The 17219-nt window shown below is 53.4% G+C and overlaps 7 protein-coding genes across 7 annotated transcripts; 4 read left to right on the forward strand and 3 right to left on the reverse strand.

Moving 5' to 3' along the window:
- Positions 1 to 1189: 1189 nt before the first annotated feature.
- Positions 1190 to 2906, forward strand: P153DRAFT_296649 (protein phosphatase-like protein 2C; the record flags this gene model as incomplete). The annotated part of the gene is made up of 2 exons (XM_033664099.1): positions 1190 to 2473; positions 2520 to 2906. The coding sequence occupies 2 exons, from the start codon at positions 1190 to 1192 to the stop codon at positions 2904 to 2906; spliced, it is 1671 nt and encodes a 556-aa protein (XP_033521180.1).
- Positions 2907 to 3250: 344 nt separating this feature from the next.
- Positions 3251 to 5056, forward strand: P153DRAFT_345375 (CBS-domain-containing protein). Its single transcript, XM_033666087.1, has 6 exons — positions 3251 to 3493; positions 3546 to 3669; positions 3732 to 3881; positions 3936 to 4292; positions 4346 to 4455; positions 4520 to 5056. The coding sequence occupies exons 1-6, from the start codon at positions 3332 to 3334 to the stop codon at positions 4742 to 4744; spliced, it is 1128 nt and encodes a 375-aa protein (XP_033521181.1). The 5' UTR covers positions 3251 to 3331; the 3' UTR covers positions 4745 to 5056.
- Positions 5057 to 5139: 83 nt separating this feature from the next.
- On the reverse strand, positions 5140 to 6770 carry P153DRAFT_70300 (uncharacterized protein). The gene has a single exon (XM_033673354.1). The coding sequence runs from the start codon at positions 6473 to 6475 to the stop codon at positions 5198 to 5200; it is 1278 nt and encodes a 425-aa protein (XP_033521182.1). The 5' UTR covers positions 6476 to 6770; the 3' UTR covers positions 5140 to 5197.
- Positions 6771 to 7568: 798 nt separating this feature from the next.
- On the forward strand, positions 7569 to 9696 carry P153DRAFT_368837 (rhomboid-domain-containing protein). Its single transcript, XM_033668622.1, has 3 exons — positions 7569 to 8126; positions 8192 to 9168; positions 9244 to 9696. Exons 1-3 carry the CDS (start codon positions 7682 to 7684, stop codon positions 9403 to 9405), a joined length of 1584 nt encoding a protein of 527 aa, XP_033521183.1. The 5' UTR covers positions 7569 to 7681; the 3' UTR covers positions 9406 to 9696.
- Positions 9697 to 10003: 307 nt separating this feature from the next.
- P153DRAFT_321511 (uncharacterized protein) lies at positions 10004 to 11500 on the reverse strand (the record flags this gene model as incomplete). The annotated part of the gene is made up of 2 exons (XM_033665144.1): positions 10004 to 11182; positions 11237 to 11500. Coding segments are annotated over 2 exons (1443 nt in total), but the record flags the coding sequence as incomplete, so codon positions are not given.
- Positions 11501 to 11883: 383 nt separating this feature from the next.
- Positions 11884 to 12952, reverse strand: P153DRAFT_368838 (cyanate hydratase). The gene is made up of 3 exons (XM_033668623.1): positions 12715 to 12952; positions 12232 to 12668; positions 11884 to 12186 (listed from the first exon to the last, which is right to left on the reverse strand). The coding sequence occupies exons 1-3, from the start codon at positions 12742 to 12744 to the stop codon at positions 12165 to 12167; spliced, it is 489 nt and encodes a 162-aa protein (XP_033521185.1). The 5' UTR covers positions 12745 to 12952; the 3' UTR covers positions 11884 to 12164.
- Positions 12890 to 17130, forward strand: P153DRAFT_321516 (phospholipase D/nuclease). Its single transcript, XM_033665145.1, has 6 exons — positions 12890 to 13504; positions 13719 to 14730; positions 14870 to 15381; positions 15428 to 15533; positions 15637 to 15838; positions 15988 to 17130. The coding sequence occupies exons 1-6, from the start codon at positions 13379 to 13381 to the stop codon at positions 17075 to 17077; spliced, it is 3048 nt and encodes a 1015-aa protein (XP_033521186.1). The 5' UTR covers positions 12890 to 13378; the 3' UTR covers positions 17078 to 17130.
- The last annotated feature ends 89 nt before the right edge of the window (positions 17131 to 17219 follow it).

The raw sequence follows: 17219 nt of genomic DNA on the forward strand, positions 1-17219 counted from the left end.
TGATTTGTTTCACGACGGAGCGACAGCGATTATGATCGTGGCTAGGTTGGCTGTTTTCCACATATTTCGAATTCATAGTCAAAACGATACCACACAGCGCGATCAAAACACTTTCAGTGACTGCTCTTGTCGGGTTCAAAGACCACAACACGCCATAAAAAGCAAGTAACTCCATGGATCTGTACTTCAAAGGGGAACATCTCGTGCAAAGTACTGCATCTGTCCTGTCTGTTCTTTTCCGCGGCATGTCACGTAGCCTAGAGTTTAGCTACAGGAAGACCCACGAACTCGAATCCCTGCATACTGCATACTCCACTAATTAAAAGCACATGCATCGTTGAGCCTAGATTCTGCTGATCGTCGACGTCCCCGTACCACCGGGAGATCTGTCTAGGTGGCCAAAACGGTGCACTACCGGCTTCAAGAACGTGCTGAGAAATAGGTCACAAGGTCATCCGGCTGTCAACCTTGAACAGCCTCAAGGCTACACTTGTTACCGAGTTTGTAAAGGGTCTGGGCGGGGTAGCGAGGTGAACTATTCCAGGGCTCTGACAGCCGGTCAAACCCACGCCTTCCTGGATGCCTTTAATAGCCTTGTCCCCGCACGACAGGCAACACTCCCCTGTACCGCTTCGTGGGCTATTCCTAGACCTTATCCAATCCAACCACCCTCTTGTGTCCCCTTCACAACGTCTATACGCGCTTCACCCTTTGTTCGGTTACCCTGACGTGCATATTGCGACGTCATTCGCCAGCCCACTACACGACGCCCAGCTCTTGGGATCGTCTCCCTCGCAACATTGCCCACGCACCTCACACCTCTCCCTCCTCCATATCACACAACAAGATCGCCTACATCAAACACGAGTCTCTCGCAAGAATCTGAAAACCAGTACGTTTGCTCGCCATGCACGATGAGCGCATCAGGCGCACGGTCCGCCACAAAGAGGGGTGCATTGCTTGCTGTCTGCGTCGGCCGTCCGTTTGAAGAGAGCTTGAGCTGATTTCTAAGACTTCTGCAGGCTATTGACGTCACACGCAAACACGCGCCGCATCCCAAGCAAGCAAGCTCTCGGAATACCCGGCTCTACAAGATCCACGACTCTGTACAGGGCGCTATCGCGAAGCCTTCAATCTGGCAGGAAACAAGCGTCGCAGCTTCTCCAGCCAAGGAGGCCTGCTAAACAGGATGTTTGGCTCTACTCCTGGGAAGGACGACGAGGTTGCCGCGGTAGATGGTCCGCCGATCGGCGACGCGTCGAAGCCGGTGACAGTGGCAGCCCCGACGGAGGATGCAGCCATGACAGAACAGAGGGTTTCTGGTAACGGCATTGCATCAGCAGACCGTAGAAGCAGCGATCTTACCTCCAGTCCTGTTGCGGAGAAGAAGCGGCGAAGTAGTGGTGTGTCGCGTGCTCGGGATATGTTCTCGAGCGTGAAGCAGTCACTACATTCAAGCAGCTCTTCTCCCACGACCAACCCAGCCACGCCGGAGAAGATCGCTCAGACACCTTTACAAAAGCTGGGAAAAGCTGATGCGGCACTGATCGTTCCTCAGGGGTCTCTCAACAACTCCGCCGGTGAATCTGCGCCAGGCCCACGATCTACCTTCCGCGTCGGTGTCACAGAAGACAAGAACAAGAAATGCAGGCGGACGATGGAGGACACACACGCCTATCTTTACAACTTCCTGAGTACACCGGCTCCCTCATATAGCATAGACCCGAGGGCTTCCGCATCGAGTACAGGATCGGCGCAGGTCGATCCTACTACACAACCTGTCATCGAGACTGACAATGGGTACTTTGCCATCTTCGATGGGCATGCTGGAAACTTCGCTGCCGACTGGTGCGGGAAGAAACTGCACCTGATCTTGGAAGACACCATCCGAAAGAACCCAAATACCCCCATTCCCGAGCTGCTCGACCAGACATTCACCATGGCCGATCAGCAACTCGAAAAGCTGCCCCTCAAGAACAGCGGTTGCACTGCGATTACAGCGGTTTTGAGGTGGGAGGATCGAGTGCCGAATGCTCAATCATCTACTGGTTCAGTCCTGTTTGCGCCCGCTGCTGTTTCGGCTGTTAAGAACGCTGTCGAGAGTGGTCAAGTCGCCGATGTACCCAGCGCAGATCCCGCTGTCGACCACCCTGTAGAAGCGAAGCTACGCAACGAGGCTAGTAGACAGCGAGTCCTCTACACGGCGAATGTTGGTGATGCGCGAATTGTTCTATGTCGAAATGGCAGAGCGCTCCGCCTTTCGTATGACCACAAGGGTAGTGATGAGAACGAAGGACGCCGCGTAGCCAGCGCTGGTGGCTTGATCCTCAACAACCGCGTGAACGGCGTGCTTGCTGTCACGCGAGCTTTGGGCGATGCATACATGAAAGATCTCGTTACCGGTCACCCATACACGACAGAAACCGTGATTCAGGCGGATCAGGATGAATTCCTCATTCTGGCTTGCGATGGCGTAAGTACACTGATTCCCGTGCTTCAGTATTTGCTAACAAAACTAGCTCTGGGACGTCTGCTCTGACCAAGAAGCCGTCGACTTGATCCGTGGCATCCACGATCCCCAGGACGCCTCTAAAAAGCTGGTTGATTACGCCCTTGCCCGGTTTTCGACGGACAATCTGTCTTGTATGGTGGTTCGGTTCGACAACAAGGCCCTCCGACAGCGCAAGCACGAAGGCACAATGGGGGTAGAGGGTGACGCAGCGGGTGCCAGGGGTGGAGTCAGCGAAGCAGAAGCCATCGTCGCGCAGGCACGGAAGTCGATTGGCGAACCAGAGCTGTCGGTCGAGAGTGCAGCCTCCCAAATTATCATGGAGGAGGAGGAGAAGGAACCCGTACCCGAACTCAGTCTCGAAGCTGCAAAGGCGGCTCAGAAGAACAAGGTATGAACAGAGCACTGCGATGATACAAGGCTGCGCGTTCAACAGTGCAAGGAGTAATGAGAGGCTGGCAGCAATGTATGGGTTCGGTTTTCTATAGCTGGGGGAGGATGGTTTCTGGAGGTGAATGCTCCTACACATAGCAACGCCAGGCGTTCCCCAAATCAATCAAGCTCACACTGCACCGCATCTCATGCACATGCATGACTCAGGACCGAACACGGCCATGCGCAACGCTCGTTTCTCGCGTGAATGATCGCCGCAACGGGCCCGAGCGCATGCCCCACACGATATCGGGAACGTCAGGTCTTCAGTGCACAAGGCGAGGCTGCCGCTGCCCACGCACCCACGCCCTGCCTCAGCTGCCGCCCGTCCTCCTGAGCGCCCTCGACGTCCCTCCATGCGGCTCCGACCGGAGGAGCACCGCTGTCACGATGTCTGGCGCAGACGAGTCCACCGAAGCCCACGTTGACGACGCCGCTGTCGCCCAAGGCCACCCTACCTTTGTCTCCCCGCGCACGCTGCTCGAGCCCTCGCGGCCCACGCTGCCTCCGCGGAGCTTCACCGCCCTGGACCACGAGCAGCTGGACGGCCTGGTATGCGGCACCCCGCGCTGTGAGCACAAACGCGGGCACTGACGTGGGGCAGAAAACCATCCGCGCCTTCCTCCGCGCCAGGACGAGCTACGACGTGCTGCCGCTCAGCTACCGCCTCATTGTGCTCGACACGGCCTTGATGGTCAAGAAGAGCCTCAACATCCTCAACCAGAATGGTCAGCGCGCCTTGCTTGTGCGGGTATGGGGTGGGAATGTCGCGGCTGACTCGTGTGTGCAGGCATTGTCTCTGCGCCGCTCTGGGACTCGAAGACGTCGACCTTTGCCGGCCTGCTGACGACGTCGGACTATATAAATGTCATCCAGTACTACTGGCAGAACCCAGACGCGCTGGGCAGGGTCGACCAGTTCCGCCTGAACAGCCTGCGAGGTACCGCTTCCCTGCGCAACCACACATGCGAGAACCCGCCACTGACAGCAGCAGAGATCGAGAAAGCGCTTGGTGTCAAGCCCATCGAGACAATCTCCATCCACCCCGACCGCCCCGTCTACGAAGCATGTCGCCTGATGCTCGAGTCGCGCGCGCGACGCATACCCATTGTCGACACTGACGACGAAACACGGCGCACAATGGTCGTCAGCGTCATCACACAGTACCGCATCCTGAAGTTCATCGCCGTGAACGTCAAGGAGACGCAGAAGCTGCGGAAGCCGCTGAACGAGCTGAGCGTGGGCACATATACGGATATTGCGACGGCGACCATGGACACGCCTGTCATGGATGTCATACACATGCTGGTCAAGAAGAGCATCTCCAGCGTGCCCATCGTAGACAGAACTGGTACGTCGCATGGATTACTATCGCGAAAACAGCACTAACTCCCCCCACCCTAGGCGTGGTCCTCAACGTCTTCGAATCCGTCGACGTCATCGCCCTCATCAAAGGCGGCATGTACGACGACCTCAGCCTGACGGTCGGCGACGCGCTGCTCAAACGCTCGGATGTACGTTACCCCTCCATCCCCCCCTTGCCCTCAAAATTTACTCACACTGACACCCCTCCTACAGGACTTCCCCGGCATCTTCACCTGCTCCCTCCAAGACAACATGTCCACCATCTACGACACCATCCGCAAATCCCGCGTCCACCGCTTCATCGTCATCGACGACGAGAGTAAACTCAAGGGCATCCTTACCCTGAGCGATGTATTGGAGCATACCCTGCTCGAGGGCATGGAGGAGGAGGAGTATGATGCTAGTAATCCGCCGTTGAGCTGTGCTTATAGGGGGTGATGCTTTGCTGGGGTTTGCATTATGGGGCGTATTGGGCGTTTTATGGCGTGGCGTGGCGTGGAGGGATGGGATGGGATATGAATGGGGTGGTATAGTGGGGATTTGTGCATATATCCTCAGTTTCTGACTTCTGAGTTTTGGGCGGTGGGTTCTGGGTGGTGGTAATATCTACACATGCACATGCACATATACATGAACTGAAATTCTGTCTAGCTATTAAGTGCTTGTCCCTGCACTCCTGTTCACCTCACTCCTTCCTTTCTTTCTTTCGGCACATTAGCGCATAGTTTCCTCGCCGTAGAGACAAGACTGAAATGGGAACAGTAAATATCAATTACATGCATATGTAACTCAGACTCACACTTTATAGCATCTAACTGTAGTGTTTTCGTGAGTAAAGAGAAATCTTGGCTAGGAGGCTGAAAGTACGCATTGTTTGTATTTACCACCTATTTATCTCAAGGTACGGTGTCGAGACATATATACCCTCCAATTCAATGTTGACACAAACATTGCCAATATCGCCGCTAGTCCCACTCCAGCCATCACGAAAGTACCCCACCCTTCTAACTTGCACGTCTTTACTAGTGTCCGACAGCACACACCCCGTCCGCAGCCATCCCTTAGTGCGCGAATAGTCGTTATGTATACCTTCCTATCTACATAACTGTGCGTACCGAACAAACAAGTAGATAGACGCTGTGCTTGGACCGCACCTCCTTCCATCAAACATGAAGGAAGAGTCTCGTTTTCGGGAGGTGGTGGTGGTTGTAATCCGGCAGAACTGGTGCGTCGACGGATGTATACCATGCGCGCGGATACAGCGTGGAGTGTTAGTCTTGTAGCTATAGCGGTGATAGCCGTGGAGTCAGGAGGGGAAGATGGGGGTGATTGGGATGTGGGGTGGGTATGTGGATGGGAAGGGGAAGGGGAGGGCGAGGGGGTTGGAAGGGGAGAAGCGGGTGTTATGATGATCTGGGGAAGGGTATGCGAGATCTGGGTTCTGGTCGTATACTCATCCGAAAGGGGAGACGCGGAAGGAGAAGAAGGAGGAGGAGGAGGAGAAGGAGAACGCAACGGCTGGTGAAACTCCGTGTGGGAAGTGGGGAATGCGGAGATATGGTGTAATATCCGCCTTGTGAAGGTCTTTAAACGCTGGAAATGTCTGGGTTTGTCTTTCTCCTTCTCTCTCCACTTCTTCTTTAGTTTCTTCCGCGGTCTGTCTTCCCTCTTCGCCTCTACCTCCCCCTCATCCACAGGTTTCACAACAGGCCGAGCCGTCCAAACACACTCACGCCCATGTGCGAATCTCACCCCATCCGCATCTCCATCCTCACTCCGCACTGTGCCAAAATCCGATGAACAACTCTTACGCAGCGCACCCAGCGTGCCCAGAGCCTCTGCGCTAGCTACTGTGAAAGCGTGGGTGCGGGGTTGAGTAGATGGTGGGGAGATTGTGTGTAGCGCGGTCAGTGTGCCGAGCGAGGATGCCGTGGATACCGTGAAGGGTTGGGCGCGGGGCTGGGCGGGTGTGGATGGATGGGCGTGGGAAGTGGAAGTGGAAGGGGCTGGTTGGTATGTTTCTCCCTCTTCCTCTTGTTCCTCCTTGATGCTGGGGAGTGGGTGGAAAGCCTTCGTTTTCAACGGGTTGTTGGGGGGTGGATTCATAGTTGAATGAGGAGTTGGGCGAGTTTGGAAAGGGAGGTGGGTTATGTAGGGCTTTGGAGACATTGTGCGTGGATGATAGATTGGTATCTATGGTTGTGAGGTGGAGTGAATGGGGATGGGGATTTGTTTAGGAGTTGGGTTGGAAGCGTATACTTTACTTTACTCGGGGAGTGGTGAAAGTGTTTACTGCACTGTATTTCACTATACTGTACCTCTTGAATTTTTGGTTATGGCCGTTGATCTCGTTCACTCGCCGCAGTACATTGATCTTCTCATTGTAGCGAGGTAGTGAACTGGAATGGGCGGGGAACAACGAGAAGCTTTGCGTATGGTGCATAACTGTATATCTCTTTCTTGCACTTTTGATATGGCGATGTTCCTCTATATACTCGCCCCGTTGTTGATTCTTGTGTTGTATCTTTCTTTCTTGGGACGTGCATGGCTTTTCCTGAAATGGAGTGGGATGGGATGCGTTCGCTATCGAGGAACACTTGGGTAGTGATACGGGGACGGGGATAGAGGAACGGCATTGTGAAGCAGCCTTAGTTTCAAAGCTTGAGACGTCCGAGAATCGAGGAGTAAAGACGTTATGTGTAAGTCTGCAGTAATTCTTAAGTTTCAAGTTCTTAGTTTTTGAGGTGGTTTAGATTGCATGTTCTCGTATCTTCGTGTTCTGGCTGATTTCGACGTGAAGAGATACGTCATCTTCTTCTTCCTTCTTGTATCTGTATCTCCTCTTTGGTTCTGCGTGGTTTTCGGTCTTATCTCTCGATGCGAACGATGCGCGAGTAATCTCTTCACAGTACGTACTTGTCGTGGACAATTCGTCATCTCTCCACGGGCCCACATTTTAACATGTGCCGTTGTGTCAGTCCTGTCAGCCATGCGGGAGCTTCCACTGTCGTGTTAGAGCCAGGAACCATGCGACATGACACGAGTAACAACATATGCATATATCTGTAAAGTGAGGGCAGAGTGTGTGGAAGCGTAACAAAGTCGTGGTGTGGTTGTACCGGCGCCACAGCCCTGTGCTCGGGATATTTTAAGCAACAGCGCGGATCGTTTCAGGGGTGGTGGTGGTGTGGATCCGGGGCGCAGCTGGGAACAAACGTCGATTGCTTGCGCAAGCAACAACGCACGGCTGACCTCAGCCACGTTCCTTTCTCTTCAGCCTGCCGGTTACCTTCATAGCATTCAAGTTTAAAGCGTCGGTCTTTGTTTTGGCTTTCCCATGACACTCCCCCCCGTCGCCTGTCCACACCGCGCATAATGGCTGCAAACGACTACTACACGACGACGACGAGCAGCCCTCACGACCGAGCAGACGCGCCGCTGCCTCCCCTCCCCGGCCAGCACCAGCACCACGCCCCCACGTCCCCCTTCGAAGACCACACATACCCGCCCTATCCCGCCACGGCCAACTCGTCGGGCGCCCTGTCCGCCCACGACACTTCGTACTACGGCCAGCCCCAGCGCTATGATTCTCGAGACTCGGACCCCTTTGCAGACCACAGCGCCATCCCGCTGAACACGCGCCCCAAGGCCGACGCCAGCCCCTCGCGCTACGATGCAGACCCGGAGCGGTATCCCAGTGCGCCGCGCGACGCGAAGAGGAAGAAGAAGAAGGGCTGGTTCAAGGGGAGGGTGACGTGGGTGTGCTACATCTTGACGCTGGCCCAGGTCGGGGTTTTTGTCGGCGAGCTGGTCAAGAATGGTGGGTCAAGTTATATTCCTATGTATTGTGAATGGAAGGGAAGGCTAACAATACCCCCCCTCCAGGCATGCTCACAGGCTCGCCCATCCAGACCAAACCCTCCTTCAACATCATGATCGGACCCTCGCCCTACACGCTGATCAACATGGGCTCCCGCTTCACCCCCTGCATGCACAACATCGCCGCCGTCATCGCCGCAGACGTACAAGAATGGCCCTGTCCAAACACCACCTCCCTCTCCGCCGACGCCCCCAAATGCTCCCTCAGCACCCTCTGCGGCAACGGCGGCGTCCCCGACCAATCCAGCGTAACAGACTTCCACGACCGCTCCCACGAACCAGACCAATGGTGGCGCTTCATCATACCCATCTTCCTCCACGCAGGCCTAATCCACATCGGCTTCAACATGCTCCTCCAGCTCACCCTCGGCCGGGACATGGAGAAAGAAATCGGCCCCCTCCGCTTCACACTCGTATACTTCAGCGCGGGTATCTTCGGCTTCGTGCTCGGCGGCAACTACGCCGCAGACGGCACCGCCTCCGTCGGCGCCTCCGGCTCGCTCTTCGGCATCCTAGCCCTCACCCTCCTCGACCTCCTGTACAACTGGAGCTCCAAACGCTCCCCGGTAAAAGACCTCCTCTTCCTCCTCCTCGACGTGGCCATCGCATTCGTCCTCGGCCTACTCCCGGGTCTGGATAACTTCTCCCACATCGGCGGTTTCGCAATGGGCCTCGTCCTGGGCATCTGCCTGCTACATAGCCCCCAGGCGCTGCGCGAACGTATCGGCACAGATGAACCCCCGTATAACGCCGTGGGCGATACGCAGCACCTCGCCCCTTCTGCCGGGGAGACGACGTCGAAAATCAACCACCTGCTCAAGCAACCCGTGGGCTTCTTTAAAGGCCGCAAGCCGCTGTGGTGGGCGTGGTGGCTTGTTCGTGCGGGGAGTCTGGTTACCGTGTTTATTGGGTTTATATTGTTGTTGCGCAACTTTTATGAGTGGAGGAATACGTGTAGTTGGTGTAAACATTTGTCTTGTTTGGTGAGTCTTTTCCCTTTCTTCTTTTTGCTGTCTTGGCGGCTTTTGGGATGCAGAAAGCTAATGTGTGTCTTGTAGCCTATTACTACAGGCGGTGTGAATTGGTGCGATATCGGGGGTTTGAATTTTACGAACTCTACGACCGATTCTTCGGGGACGTCGAAGCGTGGGCTTGGGCTTGGGATTGGGCCGGCGGATGTGTCGCTTTTTGTGGCTGAGGCTGTGGGCGCGTTTAGGTGAGGGTTGTTGTTGTGGTAGGTCTTTTTCTTTTCTTTTCGGGTACTTCGCATTGAAGGGTCAAGGCGTACGGTACGATATGGGGGTTATACACATACACACACGCGGCGCAGATACCCATTCATTCCTTGCTTTCTTATCACGGCATGTTTGAGGGAGTATGGACATGGAGATGGACATATCTTGGTTTATTTAAAAAGAAGGGAGGGGGTATGAGTACATTGGCATTCTGGATGGAAGTTGGAAAGGAAAAGAAAGAAAGAAACAATTAAAGAAACATCCTGCACCGGTATCCTTCCCCTGCTGTGAGAACTTGAAGACTTTTGAATGACGCTGAGACTCTGGCCCGTTGCTAAAAGTACACGTTGAGAAAAGAAAAGAAGAGCCATATGCAGTCGCTCATCAAGTTGCAGAGAGACACCATGAACGATTTCAAGACGTCCTGCCCCACGCATAACTCCGAGTTGCTGGACTAACCACCGCCAGATATGACGGTATTGAGTCGAGATCCCGCCGTGTCATGCCCACAGTCCAACGGGACAGGAAACTTCGCTCGCTGCCCGCATCCAGGACAGCAAATCTACCACTGCGAGCGGTTCTGCAGCGGAAAGCCGCCAATCTGCGCCGCATACTTGATGGGCTCCTTCCAATCCGGGGGTGTAGTCACTTCATACTGGAGGTACGTGGCGGTCGGGGGCTTGTACTTTTCCATACGTCCCGTGTCAGGGTTCTGGATCAACGAGACCGGATTGTTGAGGTGGTCTGGACGCGTCTTCTCGTCGACGCCGAGGAAGCCACCGGACAGGCGGTCGAGGAACATGTTGTAGTCGTCTGCTTTGTTGATCTGGCACCTGGCTCCTCGACTCTCGCAATGCGACATGAGGGCTGTGGCGGACCTGAAGTACTTGAGGCACATGGGGCACTTCATGCGTGTTATGCGGTGGTCGTTCATGATGTGCTTGTTCATGTCGGCTGGGGAGGGGAAGGTCTGCTCGCATACAAACGGGCAGTAGTATTTGTTTACCACCGGGTCCCAGAAACGTTCTGGGTTCCAGTCGTCGCTCATGGGGTCCCAGAAACGCGTGCGCATGATGTTGATGCCGTGGGACTTCTCCATCTGGTCGTCGTGAGCGGCTATGGAGAACTCACTTACGCTGGGTGCAGGGTTTGGTTTAGCGTTGGGGAATAGGGTGCTGCTCGAGGATTTGCCTTCGCGGCTACCCCAGACTTTGAGCTGTCGGCTGGTAGACGCAGCGGTCGAGCTACCATGGTTTGAACCTCCGTGAAATGGTGATGCAACAGGAGAGCCAACGACGGTAGTAGACTCCGAACCTCCATTCAAAGACATACCGCTCATAGTAGCCGTGATATCAGAGTAAGTGCCGCTAGTTTTCCCCACCTGAGACGGAAGAGGCGGATACGGTCCCATGTACTGAGGAGTTGTGGGAGTCTCTGGGGGGGTTTCGGGCTTAAGAGCTTCGTATCGCACCTCTCCAATCTCTTCATCTGCCATCAATGGATCGTCATCGAGATTGATGCCACCATCTTCCTCGTCATCTTGTGCCGCGTCGTATTGGGCCGTCTTCTGCTTGAATCGGTCGTAAGCTGTGCCTGTCTTTAGGAGCTCAGTGATGAGGTGTTTGTGCACGATATGACCCTGGAAGTCGGCGGCACGGATCACATCGCAGTGGCCAAACTCAAGGTGTTCAATAAACAAACAAGCGCGGTAAAATGACTGCCGGCAGCCAATGCATGTGAGCTTCTGATCGACTTTGTGGTTCTAGGGCACGAATCAGTGACCATGCTATATTGCGATTTTGAGCGGACCACTCACGAGCTCAATGTGACGCTTCAAGCCCGATTCGGACTTGAATTCGTCGCCGCATACCCGGCAGGCTTTGTTGTGCATGTCAGGGCGTGTGATCTTGTGGTGCGCAAATTCATCGTACGAGTCGAAGTCCTCGTCGCACTTGTGGCAGTAGTCATGCTCGTCCGAATGCTTCTTGTGGCTTCGCATGGCCTTCTCCGTGCTGAAGTGCATGTTGCAGTCTTTGTACGTGCATCTGACACGCTCGATGGGTTCAGACGGCACTGGCATCCTGGGCGACTGTGGGTTAGATTGCGCTCTTAGTCTGTACGCTGTGAGCTCAGCTCAGTTAGCTACTTCAAGTGCTACAGGCTCACCTTGGGATAGTAAGCTGCTACAGCGCGACCGGACTAGCAGTTCTGGTTGTACGGGTGCTTGGGGTGATGTGGTGAGACAAGGTTTATATTGATGGCGTTGATCGTCGATACTGCCGTCGATTCTGTCTCACCGAACATGCACTTCACAGTGACTTAAGCGCAAGGTAGCGATGTGTTTGTCAGGGCAAGAAGATGATGAGCGATTGGAGAAATGTATGTTGAATAACCTCCTAAATCCTGGCAACTAAGCGAGTGGAGGCGGGGTGTAGAGTGAGATTGGGGGTTTTGTGAGCTTGAGGTGAAAGAAGGTAAGCGAAACAGGCAAGAGCGTTTTGTTTGCTGCTTGAGCGAGGAAGGAGCAATGTCACACCGAAGATGATGCCTACACCAGCAGCTTGTCTCGACACAACATTGATGGTTCTGAGGATACCTCACTGTTTACGAGCACTGACATGATGTAGAGTATATTTGAGTCATTTTGTGCCATTGATATACCTCATCATGGTAATAGTGACAAGGTCATACACACCACGTCAATGGTCATAAGTGTTTATACTATTGATCTCATTATACGTCGCTTAGAATCGCGAGTATGGCAGCCTGGATGTATTAGCAATGGAACGTTCTGAAAACACACAAACGTACCATTTCCCCCTCAAGGTGATCTTCGCCCATTCGCCCTTCTCATCAGTCTCTTTCTCAATCTTCGTGCTGAAGCTAATCGCACTCATGATTCCATCGCCGAACTTCTCGTTCAACACAGCCTTGTACGCATACCCGTAGTTCTGCACAATCTCATACAAGCGGTAGACGAGCGGGTCTTTGGGAGGCATCTCAAGGGACCTTCCGCGATCAGGGAATCCAGCAAGCTGCGACTCAAGTGTCTCTACGGGAATTTCCAGGACTTCCGAGAGCTTCTTGATGTCCTCTGGTGTAGCCATTGCTTGCCCGTAGAAGAGGGCCGCAATCGCTACCTCTTCGCGACCGACATGCTTTGCGATGGCTTCAAAAGTGAGGTTCTTCTTCTTCTTTGCGTCGAAGAGGGTGGGAGAAGACGGAGGAAGGCGAGGAATAAGGTCCTCCTGATGATACATGAGCTCCGTTGAATACATATGACGGCGTTCTTACCTGCAGGGTAGCTATGGGATGGCTTGACATGTTGACGGGCGTTGAGTGGAAGCAACGAGAAGCTGTATAGACTATCGAAGGACGTGCAAAGGAGGCTGGAATGGGAGCAATTGCACGAGATGCGAATCTGGCAGAGAGAGCAAGACGAGTACACGCAGAAGAAGCCATGGTTGAACGACTATTGTAGTGATTATGTAGCTGCAGCTATGGTGGGCAAATGGGGCACTGGGGGGAGTCGTTGTCAGTTAGAGCTACGAACCATACGTCACGAAAACGCGCTGAAGCTATGCAATACCCTGCAAGCCGTCTGGACCTTTCTCCATTGCGGCATTATCTCCGCGGGGATCTACGTGATGTCGGTAGTGGAGGTTTAATGGTGTATGATCAGCTTGCGATAAGAGAGGGGAGGGGGGCATCGACGACGGCTAGCACAAGGACGAGATTAGTGCTACAGACAGTTGATCGAAGACGTACGTGTTGTGGTGTGTTGATTGAAATCGCTCAGGGCTGCATCATCTTGATGTTCGCCTGCGAGTACCCCGCTGTCACAAGCCTGCAGTGCATCATTGCGGGGCTCTCAGCCGAGATCTCGAGCTGAACAAAGCCCTCTCTTTACAATCACAGTCGCACTGGAGAGACAACGAGGAGCTGCGCATCTGGCACGATGTCACGTCATCGCTATGACGAAGATTTGGCATATGGAAACCTCCCCCCTGGAGACGAAGGTGGAGAGGGGGACCGTGGGCTGGTGGGTGACATGGGTCGGCGCCTGTTCGGGGGCAAGAAAGAGGTGAGATACCTTTCTGCAAAGTACCATGCCTGTCATTCGTGCACCCTGTACACATTGCGTATGATCCAAGCTCCACCAGCTCCACAGCCTGTTTCGCGCCCCGAACATCATCCTTCACCCAAGGCTCAACATTGATTGTTCACGAGCGTTGGAATCGATTCCTCTCTTCGCAAAAACATACTTTAAAACCTCCTACTGACGGTTGTCTTGTTAGAACTCTCGGCCACAGCAAGGATCCTCCGACGCAGGCGGCATGTCGTTCATGTTCGGTAAACTCCATGAGACCATACACGGCCTGGGCTCCGACTTGAAGGATACAATCTCGGGGAAGACTGGCACTCCAGCCAAACCTTCTCAAGGCCAGCAAGGCGAACAGTCGGTGCCCCAAGAACTCCACAACCAGCATCGCTTTCTGAGCTTTGCGCCCGAACGACGTGGCAATGACATCAAGTGGTATGTCGATGGAGCCTCTTACATGTGGGCTGTGAGCGTAGCATTGGAACGCGCTCGAGAGTCCGTATGGATCCTCGATTGGTGGCTATCCCCAGAACTGTACCTCCGTCGCCCGCCAGCGAAGAACCAGCAGTATCGACTTGACCGGATGCTCGAAGCCGCAGCCCAACGTGGTGTCAAGGTCAACATCATTGTGTACAAAGAGGTTACGCAAGCTTTGACTCGTAAGTTGCTAAGTCCAACTTTGCCCGATTATCTCCACTCTCTCCTACCGCAGTCTACGGACAATTTTACAAAAGGTCTTACTCGGTTCGGGCTTGATGTCATCTTCAAATCGCTCGAAGAATGGGAAAGGACAGACCCGCTGATTGCACCACCTATTACAGTCTCTTCATCTCATACGAAGCATCACTTGGAGGACCTCCACCCCAATATTGGGGTGTTCAGGCATCCCGACCATCTGCCTGATGTAGCAGTCCTCCAATCCAACTTTCTATCTTCGCTTCGGAGCATGACGCTGTCGCCGGCAAAACTGGCTCAACTCCCAGGAGATGGTCTCAAAGCCATCTACGGAGCTCACGAGGGTACAGTTCTATACTGGGCACATCACGAAAAGCTTTGTCTGATCGACGGCCAAACTGCATTCATGGGCGGGCTTGATCTTTGCTACGGTCGTTGGGACACAAATTCGCATCCCATTGCTGACGCACACCCTGGTGATATGAATCGGATCGTGTTTCCTGGCCAGGACTTCAACAACGCCCGAATGATGGGTAAGTACATGCGGTCAAATTTACTCATTTCTATGGAGACTGGTTAGCATCAGTAATCGTTTCAGTTGCAACACGTCGACTGGAAAGACACGCGAAGCTATCCTGTTCTTTGGTTGCCAGGAAGCTAACGTATGTTTAGATTTCAACGACGTCAGCCATTGGGAGAACAACAAACTCGACAGAAGCCAAAGCTCTCGCATGGGTTGGTCTGATGTCGCTCTTTGCATATCTGGAACAGTTGTCCAAGATCTCCGAACACACTTCACGCAACGCTGGAACTTCATTTATGACGAGAAGTACAGCAGGAAGGCGACTAGGTACCAACGGCTTCCTGATACCAGCAGTGGCGCCCAAGTCGGTGGCGAATATCCGCAGCGTGGGTTTGAAGGTGACCAAGATGGTCAGCGTGGATTTGGTGATGAAGGTGAGGGTGAACGAGGTTTGTTTGGTCGCGGTGGAGGGCTCCGCCAGAAAATATACAGTCGTGTCAACGAAGAATACCATGAGTTCGAGCAACAACACGGACATGGACAGGGCGGGCAACAGCAAGGCTACCAATCACATGCCGAACATAGTGCTCAGGGCGGTAGGGTCGACTGCCAGATCACGCGCAGTTCGGCGCTATGGAGTCACAATCTTATCAACACAGAGGTGAGTACACTGATTGAATTAAGGAAGTTAATACTAACAGCTCTAGCACTCGATACAAGAAGCTTATTGCGAGACTATCAGGAACAGCCAGCACTTTGTGTACATCGAAAACCAGTTCTTCATCACGTCTACCGGATCAGATCGCAAAATTGGTACGCAGAAAATTCCTACAACCTCTGCTTTGAGCTTCCAGGAGTTTGCAAGCTGTCCTTTACTTAAATCAAACGTATCAGAGCAGCAGCTAACGTCAAACAGTCAAGAACTTGATCGGTGCAGCTATTGTCGAACGCATTGTCCGCGCTGCTCGTGAGGGCCAGAAATTCAAGATGATCGTCATGATACCCTCTGTGCCAGCGTTCGCTGGTGACCTCAAGGCTGATGACGCCCTTGGAACCCGCGCCATCATGGAATTTCAGTACGACTCGATAAACCGCGGCGGTCACTCGATCTACGAAGAGTACGTATTCACTACCATGTCTCCATCATTTCCACCCAACAGTGCTGCCCACAGTACCTTGAACTATTCCGATACCCTTATGATACAGTTTCGACTTGCTTATAACATTGATCCTATCCAACCTTAGTCTATATACTAACTATCCACAGAATTGCCAAAGCTGGTTTCAACCCCATGGATTATATCAGATTCTACAATCTCCGCAGCTACGATCGTATCAATGCGAGCAAAATCATGCGTGAGACGGAACAGAACAGCGGCGTTTCGTATTCCCAGGCTAGCGAAGGTTACGACGCTGCACATGACGCTTCTCGAGACAATCTCGCGTACGGCGCATACGAGTTGGATGGATCGTCGGATCAAGCCAAACGCAACGATTACGAGCGGTATCAACAAGAAGCTGCTAAGACTGGTAGTCGACAGGGCCTCGGCGACGGACGATGGGACTCTGTCAGCGAGTGCTACATGCTCAATGGCGAAGACATTCGTAACGTTCCCTGGGAGGGCAGTGCGGCGGATGAGATGGACGCATTCGTCAGCGAGGAGCTGTATGTTCACACCAAACTCCTCATCGCTGATGACACAACTGTCATATGTGGCTCGGCGAACATCAACGATCGCTCGCAACTAGGAGATCACGACTCGGAGATAGCGGTCATTATCAACGATCAGGAACAGGTTGACTCGTACATGGATGGACGTCCCTGGCGTGTCTCCAAGTTTGCCTCCTCTCTCCGGAGGGAGATTTTCAGGAAACACTTGGGTCTGCTCAGACACCAAGACCCGGAACGACCAAACGAGAACTTTGAACCCATCGGTGTAGCAAATGTGTATGACTGGGGCTCGCGCGAGGACCAGCAAGTTGCAGATCCACTCTCAGACGAGTTCCAGGGTTTGTGGAACTGGCGAGCGAAGACAAACACCGAAGCTTTTGCAACGGTGTTCCACCCAGTACCAGATGATAAGGTCAGGAACTGGAAGCAGTACGACGAGTACTACTCCCGATTCTTCGCGCAGGATGCAAAGGACAAGCAGAACATCAAGCCCAGTCTTTACAAATGGGGCCATGTGGTTGCGGAGAACTTCAGCTCTGGTGAACAGGGTGTGCGCGAGGTCAAAGATATGCTGAGCACCATCAAGGGCAATCTTGTGGAGATGCCGTTGCTTTTCCTGAAAGAGGAAGATATCGCCAAAGAAGGTGCGGGCTTCAACGCCTTCACTGAGGAACTCTACACCTAAGCGAAGAGCGCTTGATTCTGGGCTGCGCACTTTGGGTGGTGGGAATGGCTGAGCTTCGGTTTTCTGGTTTCTCGACAAGTATATATTACAAGAATGATTGAATGATTCCATGAACGCATCCGTTTTTTCTTGTTTCATTGAA

Source organism: Dothidotthia symphoricarpi (genome assembly GCF_010015815.1).
Source record: "Dothidotthia symphoricarpi CBS 119687 unplaced genomic scaffold P153scaffold_16, whole genome shotgun sequence".
NCBI classification, from domain to species: Eukaryota; Fungi; Ascomycota; class Dothideomycetes; order Pleosporales; family Dothidotthiaceae; genus Dothidotthia; species Dothidotthia symphoricarpi.

What these genes read in the sequence shown, in the direction of transcription:
- P153DRAFT_345375 (XM_033666087.1), top strand. Translation starts at nt 3,332, where the DNA reads ATGTCTGGCGCAGACGAGTCCACCGAAGCCCACGTTGACGACGCCGCT. An exon ending in CCGCCTGAACAGCCTGCGAG is followed by an intron (nt 3,882 to 3,935) that starts GTACCGCTTCCC and finishes TGACAGCAGCAG; the next exon opens with AGATCGAGAAAGCGCTTGGT. An exon ending in CGCTGCTCAAACGCTCGGAT is followed by an intron (nt 4,456 to 4,519) that starts GTACGTTACCCC and finishes CCCCTCCTACAG; the next exon opens with GACTTCCCCGGCATCTTCAC.
- P153DRAFT_70300 (XM_033673354.1), bottom strand. Translation starts at nt 6,475, where the DNA reads ATGTCTCCAAAGCCCTACATAACCCACCTCCCTTTCCAAACTCGCCCA.
- P153DRAFT_368837 (XM_033668622.1), top strand. Translation starts at nt 7,682, where the DNA reads ATGGCTGCAAACGACTACTACACGACGACGACGAGCAGCCCTCACGAC. An exon ending in CGGCGAGCTGGTCAAGAATG is followed by an intron (nt 8,127 to 8,191) that starts GTGGGTCAAGTT and finishes CCCCCCCTCCAG; the next exon opens with GCATGCTCACAGGCTCGCCC. An exon ending in GTAAACATTTGTCTTGTTTG is followed by an intron (nt 9,169 to 9,243) that starts GTGAGTCTTTTC and finishes TGTGTCTTGTAG; the next exon opens with CCTATTACTACAGGCGGTGT.
- P153DRAFT_321516 (XM_033665145.1), top strand. Translation starts at nt 13,379, where the DNA reads ATGTCACGTCATCGCTATGACGAAGATTTGGCATATGGAAACCTCCCC. An exon ending in TGTTCGGGGGCAAGAAAGAG is followed by an intron (nt 13,505 to 13,718) that starts GTGAGATACCTT and finishes TTGTCTTGTTAG; the next exon opens with AACTCTCGGCCACAGCAAGG. An exon ending in CAACAACGCCCGAATGATGG is followed by an intron (nt 14,731 to 14,869) that starts GTAAGTACATGC and finishes ACGTATGTTTAG; the next exon opens with ATTTCAACGACGTCAGCCAT.
- P153DRAFT_368838 (XM_033668623.1), bottom strand. Translation starts at nt 12,744, where the DNA reads ATGTCAAGCCATCCCATAGCTACCCTGCAG. An exon ending in ATCCCATAGCTACCCTGCAG is followed by an intron (nt 12,669 to 12,714) that starts GTAAGAACGCCG and finishes ATGTATCATCAG; the next exon opens with GAGGACCTTATTCCTCGCCT. An exon ending in ATCACCTTGAGGGGGAAATG is followed by an intron (nt 12,187 to 12,231) that starts GTACGTTTGTGT and finishes TAATACATCCAG; the next exon opens with GCTGCCATACTCGCGATTCT.